The sequence below is a fragment of the Mirounga leonina genome, unplaced genomic scaffold (assembly GCF_011800145.1).
Source record: "Mirounga leonina isolate KUSES-001 unplaced genomic scaffold, KU_Mleo_1.0 Mir_165, whole genome shotgun sequence".
NCBI lineage: Eukaryota > Metazoa > Chordata > Mammalia > Carnivora > Phocidae > Mirounga > Mirounga leonina.
The window spans coordinates 18,789,242-18,808,467 of NW_023270415.1; the positions used below are offsets into that span (position 1 = coordinate 18,789,242).

General features: G+C 39.3%; 1 protein-coding gene and 1 pseudogene across 1 annotated transcript in view; both read right to left on the minus strand.

The window, feature by feature from the left end:
* Nucleotides 1-19,226, minus strand: part of CPA6 (carboxypeptidase A6) — a 359,072-nt gene that overhangs the window by 91,739 nt on the left and 248,107 nt on the right. Inside the window, exons 4-6 of the mRNA XM_035011284.1 lie at nt 14,630-14,744; nt 11,942-12,043; nt 9,273-9,377 (exon numbers count right to left, since the gene is read on the minus strand). Of these exons, the coding sequence (XP_034867175.1) occupies nt 9,273-9,377; nt 11,942-12,043; nt 14,630-14,744 (322 nt within the window). The remainder of the gene's footprint in view (nt 1-9,272; nt 9,378-11,941; nt 12,044-14,629; nt 14,745-19,226) is intronic.
* Nucleotides 3,004-5,228, minus strand: LOC118014899 (annotated as a pseudogene).

Genomic DNA, 19,226 nt, shown 5'->3' on the forward strand with positions numbered 1-19,226 from the left:
TGTTTGTTGAACATAAAATATAAAATAAAAATACCAAATTGCTGATACTACTGCTACTGAGAGTTGATTTTATTAAGTGATTATATGCCAAGCCCTCTATTAAGTCTTTTACATGTATTGTATCATTTAATTTTCCCAATAACCCAGTGTGTCACATATTACTGAGGTTCAGAGAAGTTAAACAACTTGCCCCAAGATCACACAGCTAGTAAATTTTAGAGCTGGCATTCCAACCCAGGGTTGTCTAACTACTAACTGGTGTGCAAGTAACTTCTTCTTCTTCTTCTTTTTTTTTTTTGAGAGAGAGAGGGAGAATGCACACACGCACGCCAGCAGGGGAGGGATAGAGAGAGAGAGGCAGGCTTCCCACTCAGTGCAGAGCAGGATGCTGGGCTCGATCTCACAAACCTGAGATCATGACCTGAACTGAAATCAAGAGTCGGACACTTAACTGACTGAGCCACCCAGGCGCTCCTGTGCAAGTAACTTCTATGCAGTCTGCTCTAAGGATCCCAGAAGGGCTTGATAAATTTTCTCCTAGTTTACATTTGAGTAAGGATGCAAATATTATAGTGGTAGCTAGCTGTAGGGAAAGTCCCACCAAAGTATGGTGGGCAGACTCTAAGGGGTCTCCAATGATTCCCATCTTTGGTACGCATACTCTTGTGTAACACCACCTACCGCTTGAATTTGGTCTGGAACTAGTCACTCACTTCTAATGGACAGAATATGGCAAAAGTGATAGGCTGTCACTTCTGAGGTTAGTTTACAAAGAGACCGGTGTCCATCTTGGGCCTGTTCTCTCCCACTCCCTCCCTGATCTGCTCTGAGGGAAGCCAGGTGTTTGTTGTGAGCTGTATTATGGAGAGGCCCATGTGGCAAGGAGCGAATGCTTCTTGCTTACAGCAGTGGAGGACCTCTGGCTGCTAACAGCCACCGGATTGAGTTCAAAAGCAGATTTCCCCCACACAAGCCTGGAAATGACTGAAGATTCAGCTGACATCTTGACTGCAGCCTTGTGAGAGCTCCTGAGCCAGAGGTACCTGGCTAGTTGCACATGGATGGCTGGCCCACAGAAACTATATCAGGTTATAAATGTTGTTTTAGGCTGTTCTGTTTGGGGAAAGCATTTGAGAAAGAGAAAACAAAAGTGTGAAGCCAAACTTTTGACTTCTGCCCCTGGAATTTTGAAATTCCAGGGAAATCAAGAGATGGTAGAAACTACTGACAGATTAGGGTAAAAAAATGTAAGAAAGAGGACCTCTGTTGTGTTCACCATGTATCTCTGAGAGGACATCACCTCACTTGACCCTCACGTGCCAATATGTGGCAAATACAGGAGGAGACAATAGGCAGTGTGGCATGAGTCAGCTGAGAGCACTAGACGCAGCACCCCAGAGCCTCCTAGAAGGTGGAGAAAGATCCCAGAAGCTCCCTGGTCCTCCTAGAGAAGGCGTGGAAATTGGATGAGTTGAGAGCCTGGGTCCTGGTCATGGGACTCTGGGGTAGAGAGGAGATGGCCTGTGGAAGGGACACTGCCTGGAGCCCCTATTGGACCAGCTGCCTCCTGCCTGTTTTGGGAGACTGAGGATTTAATACGAGGCTGAATTAGTGTATAAGAGATGATGTTCTAATGCTTGGCAAGTGTAAGGTTATTTAAATCTTTGCCATTCCTTTTCTCCTTGTCCCCAGTACCACCATTAGTGGGAAGGGGCTTCAAAGCAAGATGAGAACATCTCTTACAAGCCTATAAAGTGTAAGTATCAACCCACTCCAGTCACAGCTACTGCCTTGGCAGTCCACTGCTTCCACAAGGACACAGAGACAAGTGACCCCTAAGGCTTCTTTTCCCAATTTCTGGTTGCTGCCCTGACTCAGATGGGAAATTTAAGTGATTAAGTGGAGGAGCAAGAGGACAGCCAGAAACAGTGAGAGTGAGAGAGGCGTAGAAAGAGTAGCAGAGATATGGAAATGGCCAGACTCACGTGCATGCTTGAAGATGGCCTGGTGAAAGAGGGATGCGGCCTTTCCTTACTCATCTTTGGTAAAACTAATCTTAATTGATGCTTATTTTTCTTGCTCTAAAAGCAACAACCCTTGATTGATAGTCATTATGTATGCCTCATCCTTTTTCTTTTAAATTTCATTTTATTATGTTTTGTTAGTTGCCATACATTACATCATTAGTTTTATTTTTGTTGTTGTTGTTGTTAGGACTGCTAAGGGTGCTTTATTCAAATAACAATGACAAATAACCCACACTTTGTGCTCTTAAAAAAAATGGGAAAGGCTCACTGCTTTAAAATCTGGCGTATATAAAAACCAACGCCACCTTACATTAAAGGTGCTTCCTAGCCACAGTAGCATTTTCAGGGGAGGTCAAGAACTATGGTTAAGGTCCAAGAAACAACCAAAACCAAAACCAAAACCAAACCAAACCAAACCAAACAAAAAACCCAACAAAACCAAAAAAAAAAACCCCAAAACAAAAAACCTGAGACAATCTTCTGCATCACCACCCCCAGTGCACCAGGTCACTGCCTTCTAAAGCAGGTTGAACTGGGTGATGGACATTAAGGAGGGCACGTGATGTAATGAGCACTGGGTGTATATTAAGACTGGTGAATCACTGAACTCAACCTATGAAACCATTAACATATTACATGTTAATTGATTTTAAATAAAAAGGAAAAAATACTCCACCCCCCCAAAAACAATGACAAATTTGGAGGTAAAAGATTTAAAATACTCTGTCGTCATAACAAAATCCAAAAGATCCTTTGCTTTGCTCTTGAACAATCTAGAAAAATTGAGCTCTGTTTTACATCCCTAAATAAGAGCAGTATCTCCTGAAAGTATCAGTGCTTGGTGCTTGCAACCCACGTCAACTCATAGTCCTGTTCCATCAGTCCCAATCCTGAAGCCACAACAATTCCTTTGTTAGAGAAAGGGAAAAAATCCACTTCAGGACAAAGCTATTCAAGATGAAAGGAAGGTGTGTCTTCAGTGGGAGAACTGCTGGCTGTCAGACGACTTCTTGCTAATGTGTTTGAAGATTTTGGACTTCTCGACTTTCTTGGCTTCCTGGTAGCCGAAGCCACTGCTGCCTCCTCTCTTTTTAAGCTTGCCGTCATTGCTGTTCATGTTCAGATCAACAAAAGGATGCACCTTGAAACCAAACGACAGAGCAAGCTGCGGCAAATTTAAGTTATTAACATTGAAGATCTGTTTCAGAGAATGGGAATCATATGCTCGAATGTAGGACTTATATGCTTCCTGGGCTGACTTATGAAGGAAGTAGTTCTTTTCAATCAATTTTTCAAGCTGAGACTGAATGTCAGAAATTCTGGACCAGGAAAACTCAAATTCACTTAATGGAACCTTGGATTGCTTCAAGTAATGAAGGAAATCCAATTCTTCAGGGTGTAAAATGAGCAAGGCATGCCCTCTCCCGTTTAGGCCTCTGGCTGTTCTTCCCACACGATGAATATATTCCTTGGGGTTATCTGGAGGGTCATACTGAACAACCCAGTCCACTTCAGGAATATCCAGCCCTCTAGCTGCCATGTCGGTACACAACAATATCCCTGAATCTGCGTTGCAGAACTCAAGAATGTGGTTGTGCGCTTACTTTGCTTCTGCCTTCCATGAATGGCCAAGACAGGCAAATCGATGTAGTTCAGCAACTCATAATGGTTTTGGTTGTTTCTTGGACCTTAACCATAGTTCTTGACCTCCCCTGAAAATGCTACTGTGGCTAGGAAGCACCTTTAAGGTAAGGTGGCGTTGGTTTTTATATATGCCAGATTTTAAAGCAGTGAGCCTTTCTCATTTTTTTTAAGAGCACAAAGTGTGAGTTGTCATTGTTATTTGAATAAAGCACCTTTAGCAGTCCTAACAACAACAACAACAACAAAACTGATGGTATTTCACGGACTTACAGGATGAAAGGAAGACCATCAGTTTCATTAAGGAATGTAAAGAGCAGGAGGAATCTCTTTTCTGAGGGACAAACAACATATCCCTGCTCAAGATCATCCACTGTTACATTAGCTTTATCGTCATCAACACCAACATACAATGGCTCCTTTTTCAACGAAATCTTTGCCAAGTCTTCAACTTTTTGAGTTTGTGTGGCAGAAAAGAGCATGGTTTGCCTGCGTCTTGGCAGAAGTTTAATAAGCTGTTTTAATTCCTCTTCAAACCCAACATCCAAGATACGATCAGCCTCATCAATAACCAGACACTGCAGATTTTTATACATAAACCCTGGGGTATTCTGCATGTGGCCCAGGAGGTGGCCTGGGGTGGCACGATGATGTTGATCCCATTACCGGGCTTCTGTGCTTCAGCAGATCTGCTGCTGCCGCCCATTATCAACCCGTATGTGTGGACATGGTGCGTCATCAGCTCCTTAAGAACACTGAAAGTCTGCATGGCCAGTTCCCTACTAGGTGAGAGGATAAGAACTCCAGTTCCATTCCTAGGCATGAACTTTAACTTGACAATGAGTTTGACTGCAGGGATGAGAAATGCCAGCGTTTTGCCACTGCCTGTTTTTGTGGCCACTAGAAGATCCCTGCCTTCTAGAAGTGGTCTGATACTTTTATGCTGAATTTCAGTCATGTTTGTAAAACCCATTTCTTTTATTGCTGTCAGAGTGTTCTCATTGACAAGATTACTAAGAGAAGCAAATGAAGTATCCTCAAAAGCTCCTGTCAGTCCCAGGGGTAGGCTGGGCATTTCACTGTCCTCTTCCTGATCATCTGGCTTCTCCACACTGTTTTCTGTCTCTTCAGGAGCTTGGGCCCCTTCTTCAGAGTCCCCTTTGTCTTCAGTTTTCACTTTTTTGGTATCAGGCCCAGCATCATCCACCATTTTTCTCTTTTTCTTCTTCTTTTTTTTGGATTCTGAATTGGGAGGCTGTGTTGCTGCTTCTCCATTGATTATTATGGTAGATTTCTTCTTTTTTTTTTTTTAACTTGTATAGTTTCCACTGTTTCTTTAGCTATCTCTCCATTCTGGGCTTCTGACGAGCCCACATTCACAGACTGTTTTAGGGATTTTTTAACCTTCCCACCGCCCACTGTTTCTTCAGACACATCTCCATTTTGGGTTTCCGATAAACTCACATCCGAGGCCTCCTGAAGCTTTAAGTTTCACTGGCGCAATCTGAGGTTCCATTTCTCGATTTTCTTGTGCAGGAGTTTCATGGGTAGATGGGACATGTTGTCGGTGAAGCGTCTCCACTGCAGTGCCACAACTCGGCTACCCACATCGTTAGTTTCTGATGTAGTGTTCCATGATTCATTGTTTGCATATAACACCCAGTGCTCCATGCAGTACGTGCCCTCTTTAATACCCATCACCAGGCTAACCCCTCTAAAACCATCAGTTTTTTATTTTTATTTTTTTTATAGATTTTATTTGATAGAGAGAGACATAGTGGGAGAGGGAACACAAGCAGGCGGAGTGGGAGAGGGAGAAGCAGGCTTCCCGCTGAGCAGGGAGCCCGATGATGCGGGGCTCCATCCCAGGACCCTGGGATCATGACCTGAGCCAAAGGCCAATGCTTAACGACTCAGCCACCCAGGCGCCCCCCTCAGTTTGTTTCTCAGAGTCCATAGTCTCTCATGGTTCATCTCGCTCTCTGATTCTGCCTTCATTTTTCCCTTCCTACTATCTTCTTTTTTTTTTTTTTTTTTAACATACAATGTATTATTTGTTTCAGAGCTACAGGTCTGTGATTCATTAGTCTTACACAATTCACAGTGCTCACCATAGCACATACCCTCCCCAATGTCTATCACCCAGCCACCCCATACCTCCCATCCCCACCACTCCAGCAACCCTCAGTTTATTTCCTGAGAAGTTAAAAAAAAAAAAAGAATTCCTATCAGTGAGATCATATGATACTTGTCTTTCTCTGACTGACTTATTTTGCTTAGCATAATACCCTCTAGTTCCATCCACGTTATTGCAAATGGCAAGATTTCATGTTTTTGTTTTTGTTTTTTTGATGGCTGCATAATATTCCATTGTGTCTGTGTGTGTGTGTATGTATGTGTGTGTGTGTGTGTGTGTGTGTGTATATATATATATATATATATATATATGTTTGTATGTGTATATATATATATACCACATCTTTTTTATCCATTCATCTGTCAATGGACATCTTGGCTCTTCCCATAGTTTGGCTATTGTGGACATTGCTGCTATAAACATTGGGGTGCACATACCCCTTCAGATCACTACATTTGTATCTTTGGGGCAAATACCCAGTAGTGCAATTACTGGGTCATAGGGTAGCTCTATTTTCAACGTTTTGAGGAAAGTCCATACTGTTTTCCAGAGTGGCTGCACCAGCTTGCATTCCCACCAACAGTGTAGGAGGGTTCCCCTATCTCTGCATCCTTTCCAACATCTGTTGTCTCCTGACTTGTTAATTTTAGCCATTCTGACTGGTGGGAGGTGGTAGCTCATTGAGGTTTTGATTTGGATTTCCCTAATGCCGAGCAATGTTGAGCACTTTTTCATGTGTCTGTTGGCCATTTGGATATCTTCTTTGCAGAAATGTCTGTTCATGTCTTTTGCCCATTTCTTGATTGGATTAGTTGTTCTTTGGGTGTTGAGTTTGATAAGTTCTTTATAGATTTTGGATACTAGCCCTTTATCTGATATGTCATTTGCAGATATCTTCTGCCATTCTGTTGGTTGTCTTTTGGTTTTGTCGACTGTTTCCTTTGCTGTGCAAAAGCTTTTTATCTTGATGAAGTCCCAATAGTTCATTTTTGCCCTTGATTCCCTTGCTTTTGGCAATGTTTCTAGGAAGAAGTTGCTGCGGCTGAGGTCGAAGAGGTTGCTGCCTGTGTTCTCCTCAAGGATTTTGATGGATTCCTGTCTCACATTTAGGTCTTTCATTCATTTTGAGTCTATTTTTGTGTGTGGTGTAAGGAAATGGTCCAGTTTCATTTTTCTGCATGTGGCTGTCCAATTTTCCCAACACCATTTGTTGAAGAGACTTTTTTCCATTGGACATTCTTTCCTGCTTTGTCGAAGATTAGTTGACCATAGAGTTGAGGGTCCATTTCTGCCTCATCCTTTTTCTGTGGTTACACTGTATTCTCCTCTTTCTTGGAAACTTCGCTTGGGTATTGGGCTGCCATATGTGGCTGTACACATTGTGCATTGTAAAAATCTAGGTGGTACCATTTATATCCTATGAGATGATTTGACAAGTCATCTCCCAGAAATCTTTCCACATCATTATTACTGGATTCTCATTATTCCCATTCATTAACAAATATTTGAAGATTGGGTAAGTGCCAGGTATTGTTCTAGGTTCTGAGGACTTAGCAGTGAACAAGATAGAGTCTCTGCCCTTGGCATTGGTACAGGAAGAGACAGACAACCACATGAATCAATAAAGTTCAGGTGTTATAAAGAAGTTGCACATGTGGGGGTGAGGTAAAATGGGAGATACATTCTTATATCCTTCAATAATACATAGGACCACAGTTTATTAACAATAGATGTTCTATACTTAGCCATTTTTCCTCCTTTTCTTTTTGAAACTTAAGATAGCAGGCAATACACTGTATGTATAACAATGGATATTAATACAAGGTAATTAATTAATTTCTTAATAAAAAGTTAATTCCTTCTTTTTAAAAGATTTTATTTATTTGACAAAGATAGAGAACACAAGTAGGCAGAGCAGCAGGCAGAGGAAGAGGGAGAAACAGGCTCCCTGCTGAGGAAGGAGCCTGATGCAGGGTTTGATCCCAGCACCCTGGGATCATGACCTGAGCTAAAGGCAGCCGCTTAACCAACTGATACACACAGGCACCCCAATTTCTTTTTTTTAAAGATTTTATTTATTTCAGAGAAAGAGTGCTTGCATGAGCAGGGGGGAGGGGCAGAGGGGGAAGGACAGAGACGGAGGGAGAGGGACAAGCAGACTCCATACAGAGCTCAGAGCCCGACACAGGGCTTGATTCCATGACCTGAGATCATGACCTGAGCCGAAACCAAGAGTTGGATGCTCAAATGAGCACCACTCAGGTGCTCCTAGTTAATTTCTTATTAGATTTTGCATTTGTCCTACCAAGATGAAATGTTATTTTAAGAGAATATGAATTCCTTAATACACTGAGTGGGAATGGTTTAAGAATTTTTATTATTACATCATATTTATAAAATTAAGGATACGTATGTGGGTATGGTAGTGGCAGAAAGGCAGATTTTGCAAATTTAGTACATTTTTAACACTGGTAAGGTATATTTTCCCAAGACTAGGAGAGCTCTCAAAAATCACAAACTTCAGCAGGGCACCTAATTTTCCCACAAAACACAGTGAAATAGAACTAAAATATTTAAAGATCTTTTGTCTTCTTAATGGTTCCCTATAAATATAGGACTAAAGAAATTTGTAGGGTTATTTTCTGGCTTAGAACCTTCATTTCCTTAGACCTCTTCGCTTTCATTACCAGTACTAGTGGTTGATTTTCTTTTAAGAATCTTCAAAAAAATACAAATAAGTTTAAAAATAACCATGAAAATCATCACATTCTGGATGATGAATAGAAAATATCAAAACATATTAAGATGTTGGTCCATGAGGTTGGCTCTATTGACCCATGCTTGGAATACAGACCCACTTGATACACTAGCTTCAGAAGACTTATGATTTAAATGAAGCCGCTAATAAGAAATCACAATGAATCTTCAACTGTTAGAGTTACTGAAAAATACTAAAACTGAGAACGCAAAATCCACAGATGCGAAGGGTCTTTGGTATTATATTACCAATCTGTAGCAGGAAAGCAAAATGCAATCATTTGCTCATCCCTTTATTGTTATAACATATGTGAGATCATTGTGATAAGTGGTATAGAATTTTCCACATTGGATATTGTATGAGAAACTGCTCTGGAGCACCATAAATTAGGTGTTTAGGCTTTTACTATATATCAGCTACCTGGTTGGTTCCTAATTTGTCCACAAATTCATAAATGCTCTGAAACCCTGATCCTTTCTCTTTAATCAATGTTGGTAACTCCAACCTCCAAGGGCAGAGGTAAAGATAAACTGAGCCAGAGTTATGAGGGGTCTTCAGAACCATGAAAGTAACCCACCAAAATCAAGGTGTTATTATTCAATCAGGTACTGCAGGCTTCAAGTTCCCAGTTTTCCTCCTTAAGCAGAATAAAACCACATGGGAAGCATCAGTTTACTGAAATGGACATTGTATAAAGGGTTTAACTTACTTCTTTTACAAACCATTGACAAAAGGCAGGACTAATCCATTCTCTTGCATGAATACCACAGTCTATCCAGACAGCTCTTTTGTAAGTTCGTGATTTTCTGCCCAGCTGAAAACAAGAGTATTCACAGTAACCAACTCAGACTTTTATTTTTAAATTCACTGATCAGCATACTTTAGTAAGATTTCAGTGTAGTTCTTCACTATAGTTTGAGTCATTAGATAACCCACAAAAAGATAAAGAAATTTCCTATTTCAGAAGTCCAGGCCTGTTTATGCAGAAATAATAAATTTATTGCCTTAATTACAAATCAAATAACTGGAAAATAAACAAAAAAGGGCAATCCCTTAAATAGGTTTGCTTCTCCTTTTTAAGATTTTATTTATTTATTTATTTTTATTTATATTTATATTTATATTTATTTATTTAGAGCATGTGTGTGAGCAGAGGGGCAGAGGGAGAGGGAGAGAGAGTATCCCAAGCAGATTCCATGTTGAGTGAGGAGCCCGATGCAGGGCTTGTTCTCATGACCCCAAGACCATGACCTAAGCTGAAATCAAGAGCTGGACGCTTAACTGGTTGAGCCACCCAGGTACCCCTAGTTTGCTTCTCCTTTAATGTAATATGTGATTGTTAAGCTAAATGCTAAATTCCCCTTCTTCCTAACCCCCTCCTCCAAGAGAATCGGAATCACAAGGAATATTTCTTAAAGCAGTAACTATGTTTTTAAAATTTTTAAAAAGATTTTATTTAATTGAGAAAGAGAGAGAAAGAGCACAGGAGCAGGGGGAGGGGCAGAGGGAGAAGCAGACTCCCCACTGAGCACAATGTGGGGCTCGATCCCAGGACCCTGGATCATGACCTGAGCTGAAGGCGGACACTTAACTGACTGAGCCACCCACGCACCCCAGCAATAACTATGTTTTATTGGTAGACAAAATCAAATTTTATTACAACACAAAATGGGAAAGCAAAACAAATTGATTTGTAGAATCAAGTGACAGATTTTTCTTTATAATCTTATTATATCAATATTACTTAAATGTGGTTTCTAACTCAGTAACAAATAAGTAGCTATTAACATTATATTCATAGGGGACCTAGTTTTCATTCATTACTTCACTCAACTAATACTTCAGGAAATCCTTTTTGGACATTGTGCTTGACACTGGAGATTCAAAGATGAAAAGATGAGGAGTTTATATGCTAGTAAGGAGGGCAGACACAGGAGCAATCAATCATTGTGATGTGGACATGCATAAGTTGCTTAGGGAACCTGGGGTGTTTTGTCTAATTTTCCCAGAGAATAAAAGAAGGCTTTTCAGGGGAGGAACACTTGAGTACTTGGGTAAGACCTGAAGCTTGCCCAGCAGACAAGTTGGAAGAAGGCATCTCAAGCCTGGAAGAGAATCTGGACACATCTTCTTTGAAGAACTGCTTTTGGGGTATGAGGAAGAAATGGCAGATGAAGATGGACACAGAGGCAGAGAACACATGAAATCCCTGGATCTTGTACAAAAGAGATAAGGCTTCATCATGTATTTCATGGGAGAGGGGTGTGTATGTGGGATAGAGAGACAGAGGCATGAGCCCAAGGTCACGCTGACAGTAGTGATAGATGAGAGTATGAGAGGGGAGAGGACAAGGACTTAAAATAAAGCTCCATACTGAGGCATTTATTGCAACAGTCCATGGAGAAGAGATCCAGAGATAAGTTAGGGCAAGAGTAGGGAAGACAAGAGAAGGAACTAGAACAGATCCCAAAGATATTTAGAAGAAAGAAATGTCAGTTCTTGGTGGTAGATTTAAAGGAAGTGGTAAAAATAAGAGGAATTTAGGATGACGTTCATGTTTCTTGACTGCAATCACAAAATGGTGCCATTCTGAGTCTGAAGTGCTTTTGTGAAAATTGAGATGAGAAGGTCAAGTAGGCAATGACATATGAATGTAAAGCTCCAGAGAGTGGACCTCAACTAAATAGAAAATTCTGGAACGATTTTTGAACTCATGGGATGGGTATGTCCATCTAGAGAGATTGGTAGAGGGAGAGCAAAGAGTCTGAGCAGAGAGTCCTGGGATGATCAGAAACCATGGGAAGGGCAGGGGGAGAGGAGCCACTGAATGAGACTGGAGGGTATGGTCAGAGAGATAGGAGGAGAACCAACTAGGAGTCATGGTTGGTTTTGGCAAGAGAAGTTTTAGAGGAGCCATGGGGGCAAAGGCCAGTGAGTCAAGGTCTGAATGGGAGGTAAGGAAATAGAAACAGTGATATAGGGAAATCTTTTCAGATGTTGGGCTGAGAAGGGATAGAGAGCTCTGGGTCAGTAGCTAGGAGACAATGCAGAGTCAAGGGCTGGGAAGGGTGTATACTTCTTACACATTTATGTAGTTTTGCATTGGTTCACCTTAAGTAGCACCAGCTCACAAATAATTTTGAATGCCATTATTTGTAAGTGCACCAATAACTCTGAATATGTTAGAAACAGCATTCCCTGGAATACTCAATGGCAAAAATTAAATATGGCCCAAAAACCTAAGGGAAATATTTTTCTTAAATTATCAGATGATGTTAAATATGAGATGCTGTGAAAGACCATTTCATTTTCCCCCCATAAGTCAAGCTTGAAAAAGATGAATGTTTACTAAATATTTTGTTAATAATTTATTTTTACCTTTAAAACATAAAGAGGCCTTCCCTCATACGATTTTCCAATAGAGAACACGTGAATGAGACCTGGATGAGTTTTATTTAGATGATACATCCAATTTTGAATCTAAAAGCAAAAAAATAAAAACCATGTCATACTCTCCCAATTATGGAGCTTTCAGAGAACAAAAGGTAACAAAAGGCAAAAATAGGTCTCAGAGCTCAAAGAGCATACATGAGTATAAACTGAACAAAAATCAGTTTTGTATTTTTAATTTTCCTTAAGATACTTAAAATTATATTTTATTTTCTGTCTTTACAAATAGTAGCTTAATGTCTTTATATTGTTCCCTTTTTAATGCATACCTTCCACTACCGTTTATCATTAGTATCTTGATGGCAGAGCTTTATAGAAAATTAATCAATGTGTTCTGGGTCTTTTTGAAAATAAAAATTTATTTCCATTCCCCCCCCAAGTATTTAAGAGGAAAAGAAATCAGTTTCATGAAAACCATGCAAACTACTTGAAAGTGTCTATTAAAGTCCCATATATTGTAATTTGCCACTGAACAGAAGATTCTAAGAAAAAGGTATTGTCTTCTGCATTTAAAGGTTATTTAAGTCACACATCAGAAGGCATACCCTGAATAATTTCCCCCATAATGGTGATACATTTGTATTGATCCAGTCACACACACTTATCTGTCATCAGAAGAAGGTATATTTGAGATGGATGAATAAGGCACTTAGAAATATGGATGACATTTCTGACTTAAAAGCCTTACAAGAAGTAAGGAAGTCACAGAAAAGTGTCCCTTTAATCCATGATGTGCAAAAGAGTCTGTGCTGAAAAAAAATAGATTTTGAGAAGTACCCATGCTTTCTTTTCTTTTCTTATTTAGTCCAATGAGCAGCATATATATATATATACACACACACATATATAGTATATGTGTATATATATATATCTTAAGTGTATGTATGTATATGTATGTACATATCTATAGATATATTTAAAAAATTTTTTTCTAGTGCATTTTATAGCACTTTCATGTGCCAAACTATCTAAAACCTTTCCATTGCTTTTAATTTCAAGCTTCTAAAACATATGTTGGAACATGAAATATATGAAAATAATTTTGAAAAGAAAGTCATCATCAAGAGAATCAAATATTCTCCTTAGAATATAACAGGAAAAATGAAGGGGGGGAAATCAGAGAGGGATACAAACCATGAGAGACTATGGGCTCCGGGAATCAAACTGAGGGTTTTAGAGGGGAGGGGGGTGGGGTGATGAGTGACCCCGGTGATGGGTATTAAGGAGGGTCCATATTGCATGGAGCACTGGGTGTTATATGCAAACAATGAATCATGGAACACTACATCAAAAACTAATTATGTACTGTATGGTGACTAACATAATAAAAAAGATTATTAAAAAAAATAAAAAAATGAAACTCAGAGTAGAATGGTGGTTGCCAGGGGATAAAAAGGTGGAGGAATAGGGAGATGTTGGTCAAAGGGTACAAACTTTCAATTATGAGATGAATGAATTCTGGGGATGTAATGTATAACATGGTGACAATAGTCAGTAATACTCTATTATACACTTGAAATTTGCTAAGACAGTAGATATTAGTGTTCTCATAACACACTAAAAAATTGTAACTATGTGAGGTGATGGATGTGTTCATTAGCTTTATTGTGGTCATCATTTCACAATGTATACGTATCTCAAATCAAGCTGTACACCTTAAACACATACAGATTTATTTGTCAATAAAACTGGGAAAAGAAAAAAAAGAATATAACAGGATCACATTAATTCTATGCCTGACATTCCTTTGCTCAATTCAGGGGAAGCATGGAAAATCTATGTACTTATTCATTTATTCATTCAACTACCTACTTTGGAGGTTTCTATTTGCTTGCCACTGGGGATTTAGTGGTGAACAAGAAAGAAACGGCCTGCCCTCATGGAACTTGCAGCTTATGAAGAGAGAAAAGCATTAATCAAAGGATCCTACAATTATATACATAAAAACCATGATAGATATCATATCCATGTGCTGTGGGTACATGTAACATGCTGGGGTTGGAGATGGGGAGTTCTAATTTCGTCTTCGAGAGTAGAGACAGCCATCTTTTTGCTTGAGCTCAGATTCAAAGAGTAACTAGCTATTGTCTAGGGTGGCCAGTAAAGGATGTGGTGGTAGGAATGAGGTTGTTGTAGAATAAATAATAGGAAGAATAAGTAACAACATATGAAAAGGTCCTGAGGTTCCACAAATAGGGCTTGGCCTTTGGGAGGTCTCAACTTGTGCAGAGGCTGTGGGGCAAGCATCAACGTTCACTCCACCCTCATCCAAATCACTGCCCTTGAACTCTGACTAGATCTACCTTCCATGGATTTTTAGTTAAGGTTTTCACAACTGCAATTATAGCCACATTACCTCACTTTTCCGTTGCCCTTCCCATGTCTTTTGTAGGGGTGGGTTGCATAAAGGAAATGAAATTCAAATTATTTCACTACTTCTTATAAAGGCTTATTAATGGAAGAGATGATGAACTGAGGTGGCTAGGCAATATAAGAGCTTTATGTATTCTTCATATGGCTCCTGCCTCTGTCTTTATGTTTTTCTCCCAACCATTAGACCTAAACGATAAAGATGCATTTGTTAAAAAAACAATGAAAGCTCCTCTGATTACATACTTCTTCTAAAGAGTGATAAACTTCATAATTATATCCAGACAGGTATCTTCGATTTCTTTGGGGTCGCAAACTGCTTGTTTTTTCCAGTGTGTACTGAAGATCTTCTATGAGGATCCTGGATTTGAAATGATAGACATGATGCAAATTGAATGGAGAGCACATAAAAATCAAGCAATTTGAAAAGAAAATTATGCATCTATGAAAAAGAGGATAGCAAATTTTGACATTTCTAAAAATACCAAATGTTGGGAACATGTTCTCTTTTGGGAAATAAAAACTGTTAAATTGGGTAATGAATATAAATATGTAAAATTATAGGCAGATGTTCTCAAATAATAATAATTACTACCACTGATTGAACAGCTACAAGAACTGAATGATGGGTATGAGCATTTACATTTATTGAGTACCTATTTAGGCATGATGCTATGTATTTTATGTACACAAGCTTAGTTAATAACCCTACGAGGTAGATTTTTTGTTACCTTCATTTTACAAACAGGGAAAATGAGCCCCCAAAAGGGTTAAGAACCGCCAACATCACTCTGCTAGTGAGTATAGAGCCAGAATTTGGACTCGGAATGTGAACCTGAATTCTAGTCTTTAGACTCTAAGTCCAGTGTGACATTATGAACACCAAAACAAGACAACACACACACAAAAAAGTTGGGTTTAAAAAAATGTTTAAATGTTTACAAAATTGAGCTGTGGTATACTGCTTTTGCATTATTAAAAAAGTTGGGTTTAAAAAAATGTTTAAATGTTTACAAAATTGAGCTGTGGTATACTGCTTTTGCATTATTTCCAAAGTGGACAGACCTTCTAAATATAAACAAGTGCAACTTGTTTCCACTCAAGGTAAGAGCGATTCCCCACATTTATCACCAGAAAGTTATGAAGCTCTGATGCTGATACATCTGGTTTTTTTTGCAGCTCCTGATAGAACAACCATCATTCCCTTTAGAAAAGCAATATTTCCCCAGGAATTTCAGTACAAAAAACTATGCCTCTTAATTGATTAGATTCTTTATCATGTATCATTATCAATTGATAAATGACAACATATTACCAATCACATCATGAAATGACCATTCAGAGGATTGTCAAATAATTCTAATGGAGAATTGCTCCTACAATGAATTTATCTTAATATTTTCTAGTTAAGTTTGCTAGTGTTTTCACCAAAGTAGGAAAATTATAAATTTTTTCAGTTTCAAGTTGTACAGGATCATTCTAGTTGGATATTAGCTTCTTTGATGAATAAACTCTTAAGCTTTTCAGTCTTCTTTTAAAGTCTCCAAGTACCCTAAGTAGAACTAGTTTTTGGATTCCCTAGTACTTGCCCACCCATTTAAGCCAATGATTCTTAAGCTGCATTGCTTTAAAGTCACCTGTGAGCTTTAAAAAATATGTCACACTGGGGCACCTGACTGGCTTGGTTGGAAGAGTGTGTGTCTCTTGATCTTGGGGTTGTGAGCTGGAGCACTACGTTGGGTGTGGAGATTAAATATATGTTGAGAAAAAAAAAAAAGAGAAAGAAGAAAGAAGAAGAAGAAGAAGAAGAAGATGAAGAAGAAAAGAAGAAGAAGAAGAAGAAGAAGAAGAAGAAGATGAAGAAGAAAAGAAGAAGAAGAAGAAGAAGAAGAAGAAGAAGAAGAAGAAAGAAGAAGAAGAAAGAAGAAGAAGAAGAAGAAGAAGAAGAAGAAGAAGAAGAAGAAAGAAGAAAGAAGAAAGAAGAAAGAAGAAAGAAGAAAGAAGAAAGAAGAAAGAAGAAGAAGAAGAAGAAGAAGAAGAAGAAGAAGAAGAAGAAGAAGAAGAAGGTAGCGGGAGGGGAAGAATGAAGCGGGGGAAATCGGAGGGGGAGACGAACCATGAGAGACGATGGACTCTGAAAAACAAACAGGGTTCTAGAGGGGAGGGGGGTGGGAGGATGGGTTAGCCTGGTGGTGGGTATTGAGGAGGGCACATTCTGCATGGAGCACTGGGTGTTATGCACAAACAATGAATCATGGAACACTTCATCTAAAACTAATGATGTAATGTATGGGGATTAACATAAGAATAAAAAATTAAATAAATAAATAAATAAATAAAATTAAAAAAAAATAAACAAACAAACTTAAAAAAATATGCCACACTGGGCCCTACATAGACGAGAATATCTATGAATAGTTATCAGCTCACCAAAAGTGATTTTAATATACTATCAGGATCAAATTTAGGCTAACGATCTGGAAGCCACTAATTTAGGCTATTTAAATCTGGAAACTCACTGGTATCACTCCTCTCAAGTTCCATATTAAATACAGACGAAGAGTAGAATATGCCTGACCCTTGTTTCCTTTTTCCTCTCTTGAGTGTCTGTGCTGGATATGGTCAACTGCCTACTCTCCTTATGGACTTCCTGTACCGCAGGGGCTGGGAAGATGAAAACTACTTTTTCTTGACTCTCTTGCAACTTTGATTCTGGGTACAGATTTGGAAACGCTGGCAAGATAGGAAGTTAAGAATGAGGCAGAGGCCATCTCCTGCTGTTGCTGCGGCCATGTCAAGGTCACAGAGACGTGACTGTTGAGAGGCAGTTGGGGTTGCCGGACTCAGCACTCCAGTGTCTAGTCACCAGCTTTACAGCCCAAGAGGCAGTTATGGTAACAACAGCGGTGGCTGGAATAGCACAGCAATAGCTTCTGGACCTCTGGGCCATCCCGTGAGGGAGAAGTAAATTCTACTGCATTAAAGCTACTGTGTTTGGGGATCTGTTATGGGTTGAACTGTGTCCCCCCAATTCATATGTTGAAGCCCTAACCCCCAGCACCTCAGAATGTGACCTTATTTGGAACTAGGATTGTTGCAGATGTAATTAAACTGAGGTCACCAGGATGTACTCTCATCCAATATGACTGGTGTCCTAGAGGAAATTCAGTTTGGGAAGATGAAAAAGTTCTAGAGATGCATGGTGCTGATGGTTATGTAATATGAATGTACTTTATGTCACTGAATTGTATATTTAAAATGGTTAAAATGGTACATTTTATGTTGCATATATTGGGGAAATCAGGACACAAAGACACAGAGGGAAGATATGAAGAGGCAAAGATGGCCGTCCCATCTACAAACCCAGGAGACAGGGCTGGGACAGATCCTTCCCTTGCAGCCCTCCAAAGGAACCAGCTCTGCCTACACCTTGATTTCAGTCTTATAGCCTCCAGAATCATGAGACAATAAATTTTTGCTTTTTAAGCCAGCCAGTCTGGTGGTATTTGTTATGATAGCCCTAGCAAACTAATACAGGTCTCTGTTCAATAACTAGACTGTATTTTAATACAGGCCCTAAAAGACCAATCTGAAAATTAAAATAATTGTGGTGTGGCAGTGCTAGCCCCATTTTCCTTGTCAAGTAGTCAACACCAGCAGATTGATGAGAAGGAGCCCAAAATAGCATTTGTAAGTTTTATATTTTCTTAGTCCTTTATGGCTGATTATTATTCCTACCCTAGTTGCATATACTCCTAGGATAGTGACTAGAGCTATTGAGAAATTTCCAAGTGATGTCAACACCCAGTATAAAACCACCTCCCAAAGCTTCCAGGGTGGGTGAGGGGGGGCTCAAAATTAGAAATTCCACTGCCAATTTTTACAGGTATTTAATTTATAAAATGATTGAATTTTTTTATAACAATGAGTCATCTCATCTGTCATGTCATTGAGAGGGGCTGATTATCTAGGGGCCAGACACATGGGGTCACATTATCTCTGCCTTAAAGATGACTACAGCTATATATTACATATAATTGTATAGAATTAATGATAATCTTTTGAAAATACCCCAGGCTACAATAATAAAAGTCAATTAAAATGATCTCTACCTACTGTCCTGTGGAATTTAATTGACTCTTATGTATTATTATCCTGAGACTAACAAAATGAATAATTCTAAATGATTGTCCTCCATGAGGACACAACTGATTTAAAACATTCACTTTTTTAGATTCCATTCTCTGTGACATAAAGTGTGATATTTTATTCTATATCAGTTCCACATGACCTATATTTAACGGCAGGAAATAGAGACTTGTTAAAATAACTGGTATATCCCCTTCTACTGAATTATAATTAATGAAGCATGTGAGTTGTTGCTGAGCACCTATAGATATAATCACCAAGCTCCTTCCTTCCAGGCATTCAGAGAATCAAAGCACGCCTTCAGAGTTATAGTGATGACTAAAATGTGTTCAATGTGAACAATAGTTTTATGCACAGCTGTGACTCTAACCTGTTCTAGAAGCAGAGATAAAATACCTTTCTGCAAAAAGCATATCAGTACTTTAGAAGGCTGTAATTATCTTTCTGGCAGGGAAGTATTTGTGTGGACCAGGGAGGAATGTCATTGCTACTTTGTACCCTGTGGCTCAGCCTTCCAGAGACTAAGGCTTTTACCATTGACTGACAGAGCCATGAGCCCATCCCAGGCCTTACCAGACATCATCAGGGATCTTCCTGCCAGTTTTAACAGTACAACCGTTTGCCAAAAAGTTGGAGCAATTGAGGTTGGCCACTTACCTCTCAGCCCTGAAATCCTAGGTTTCCAAATGAAAGG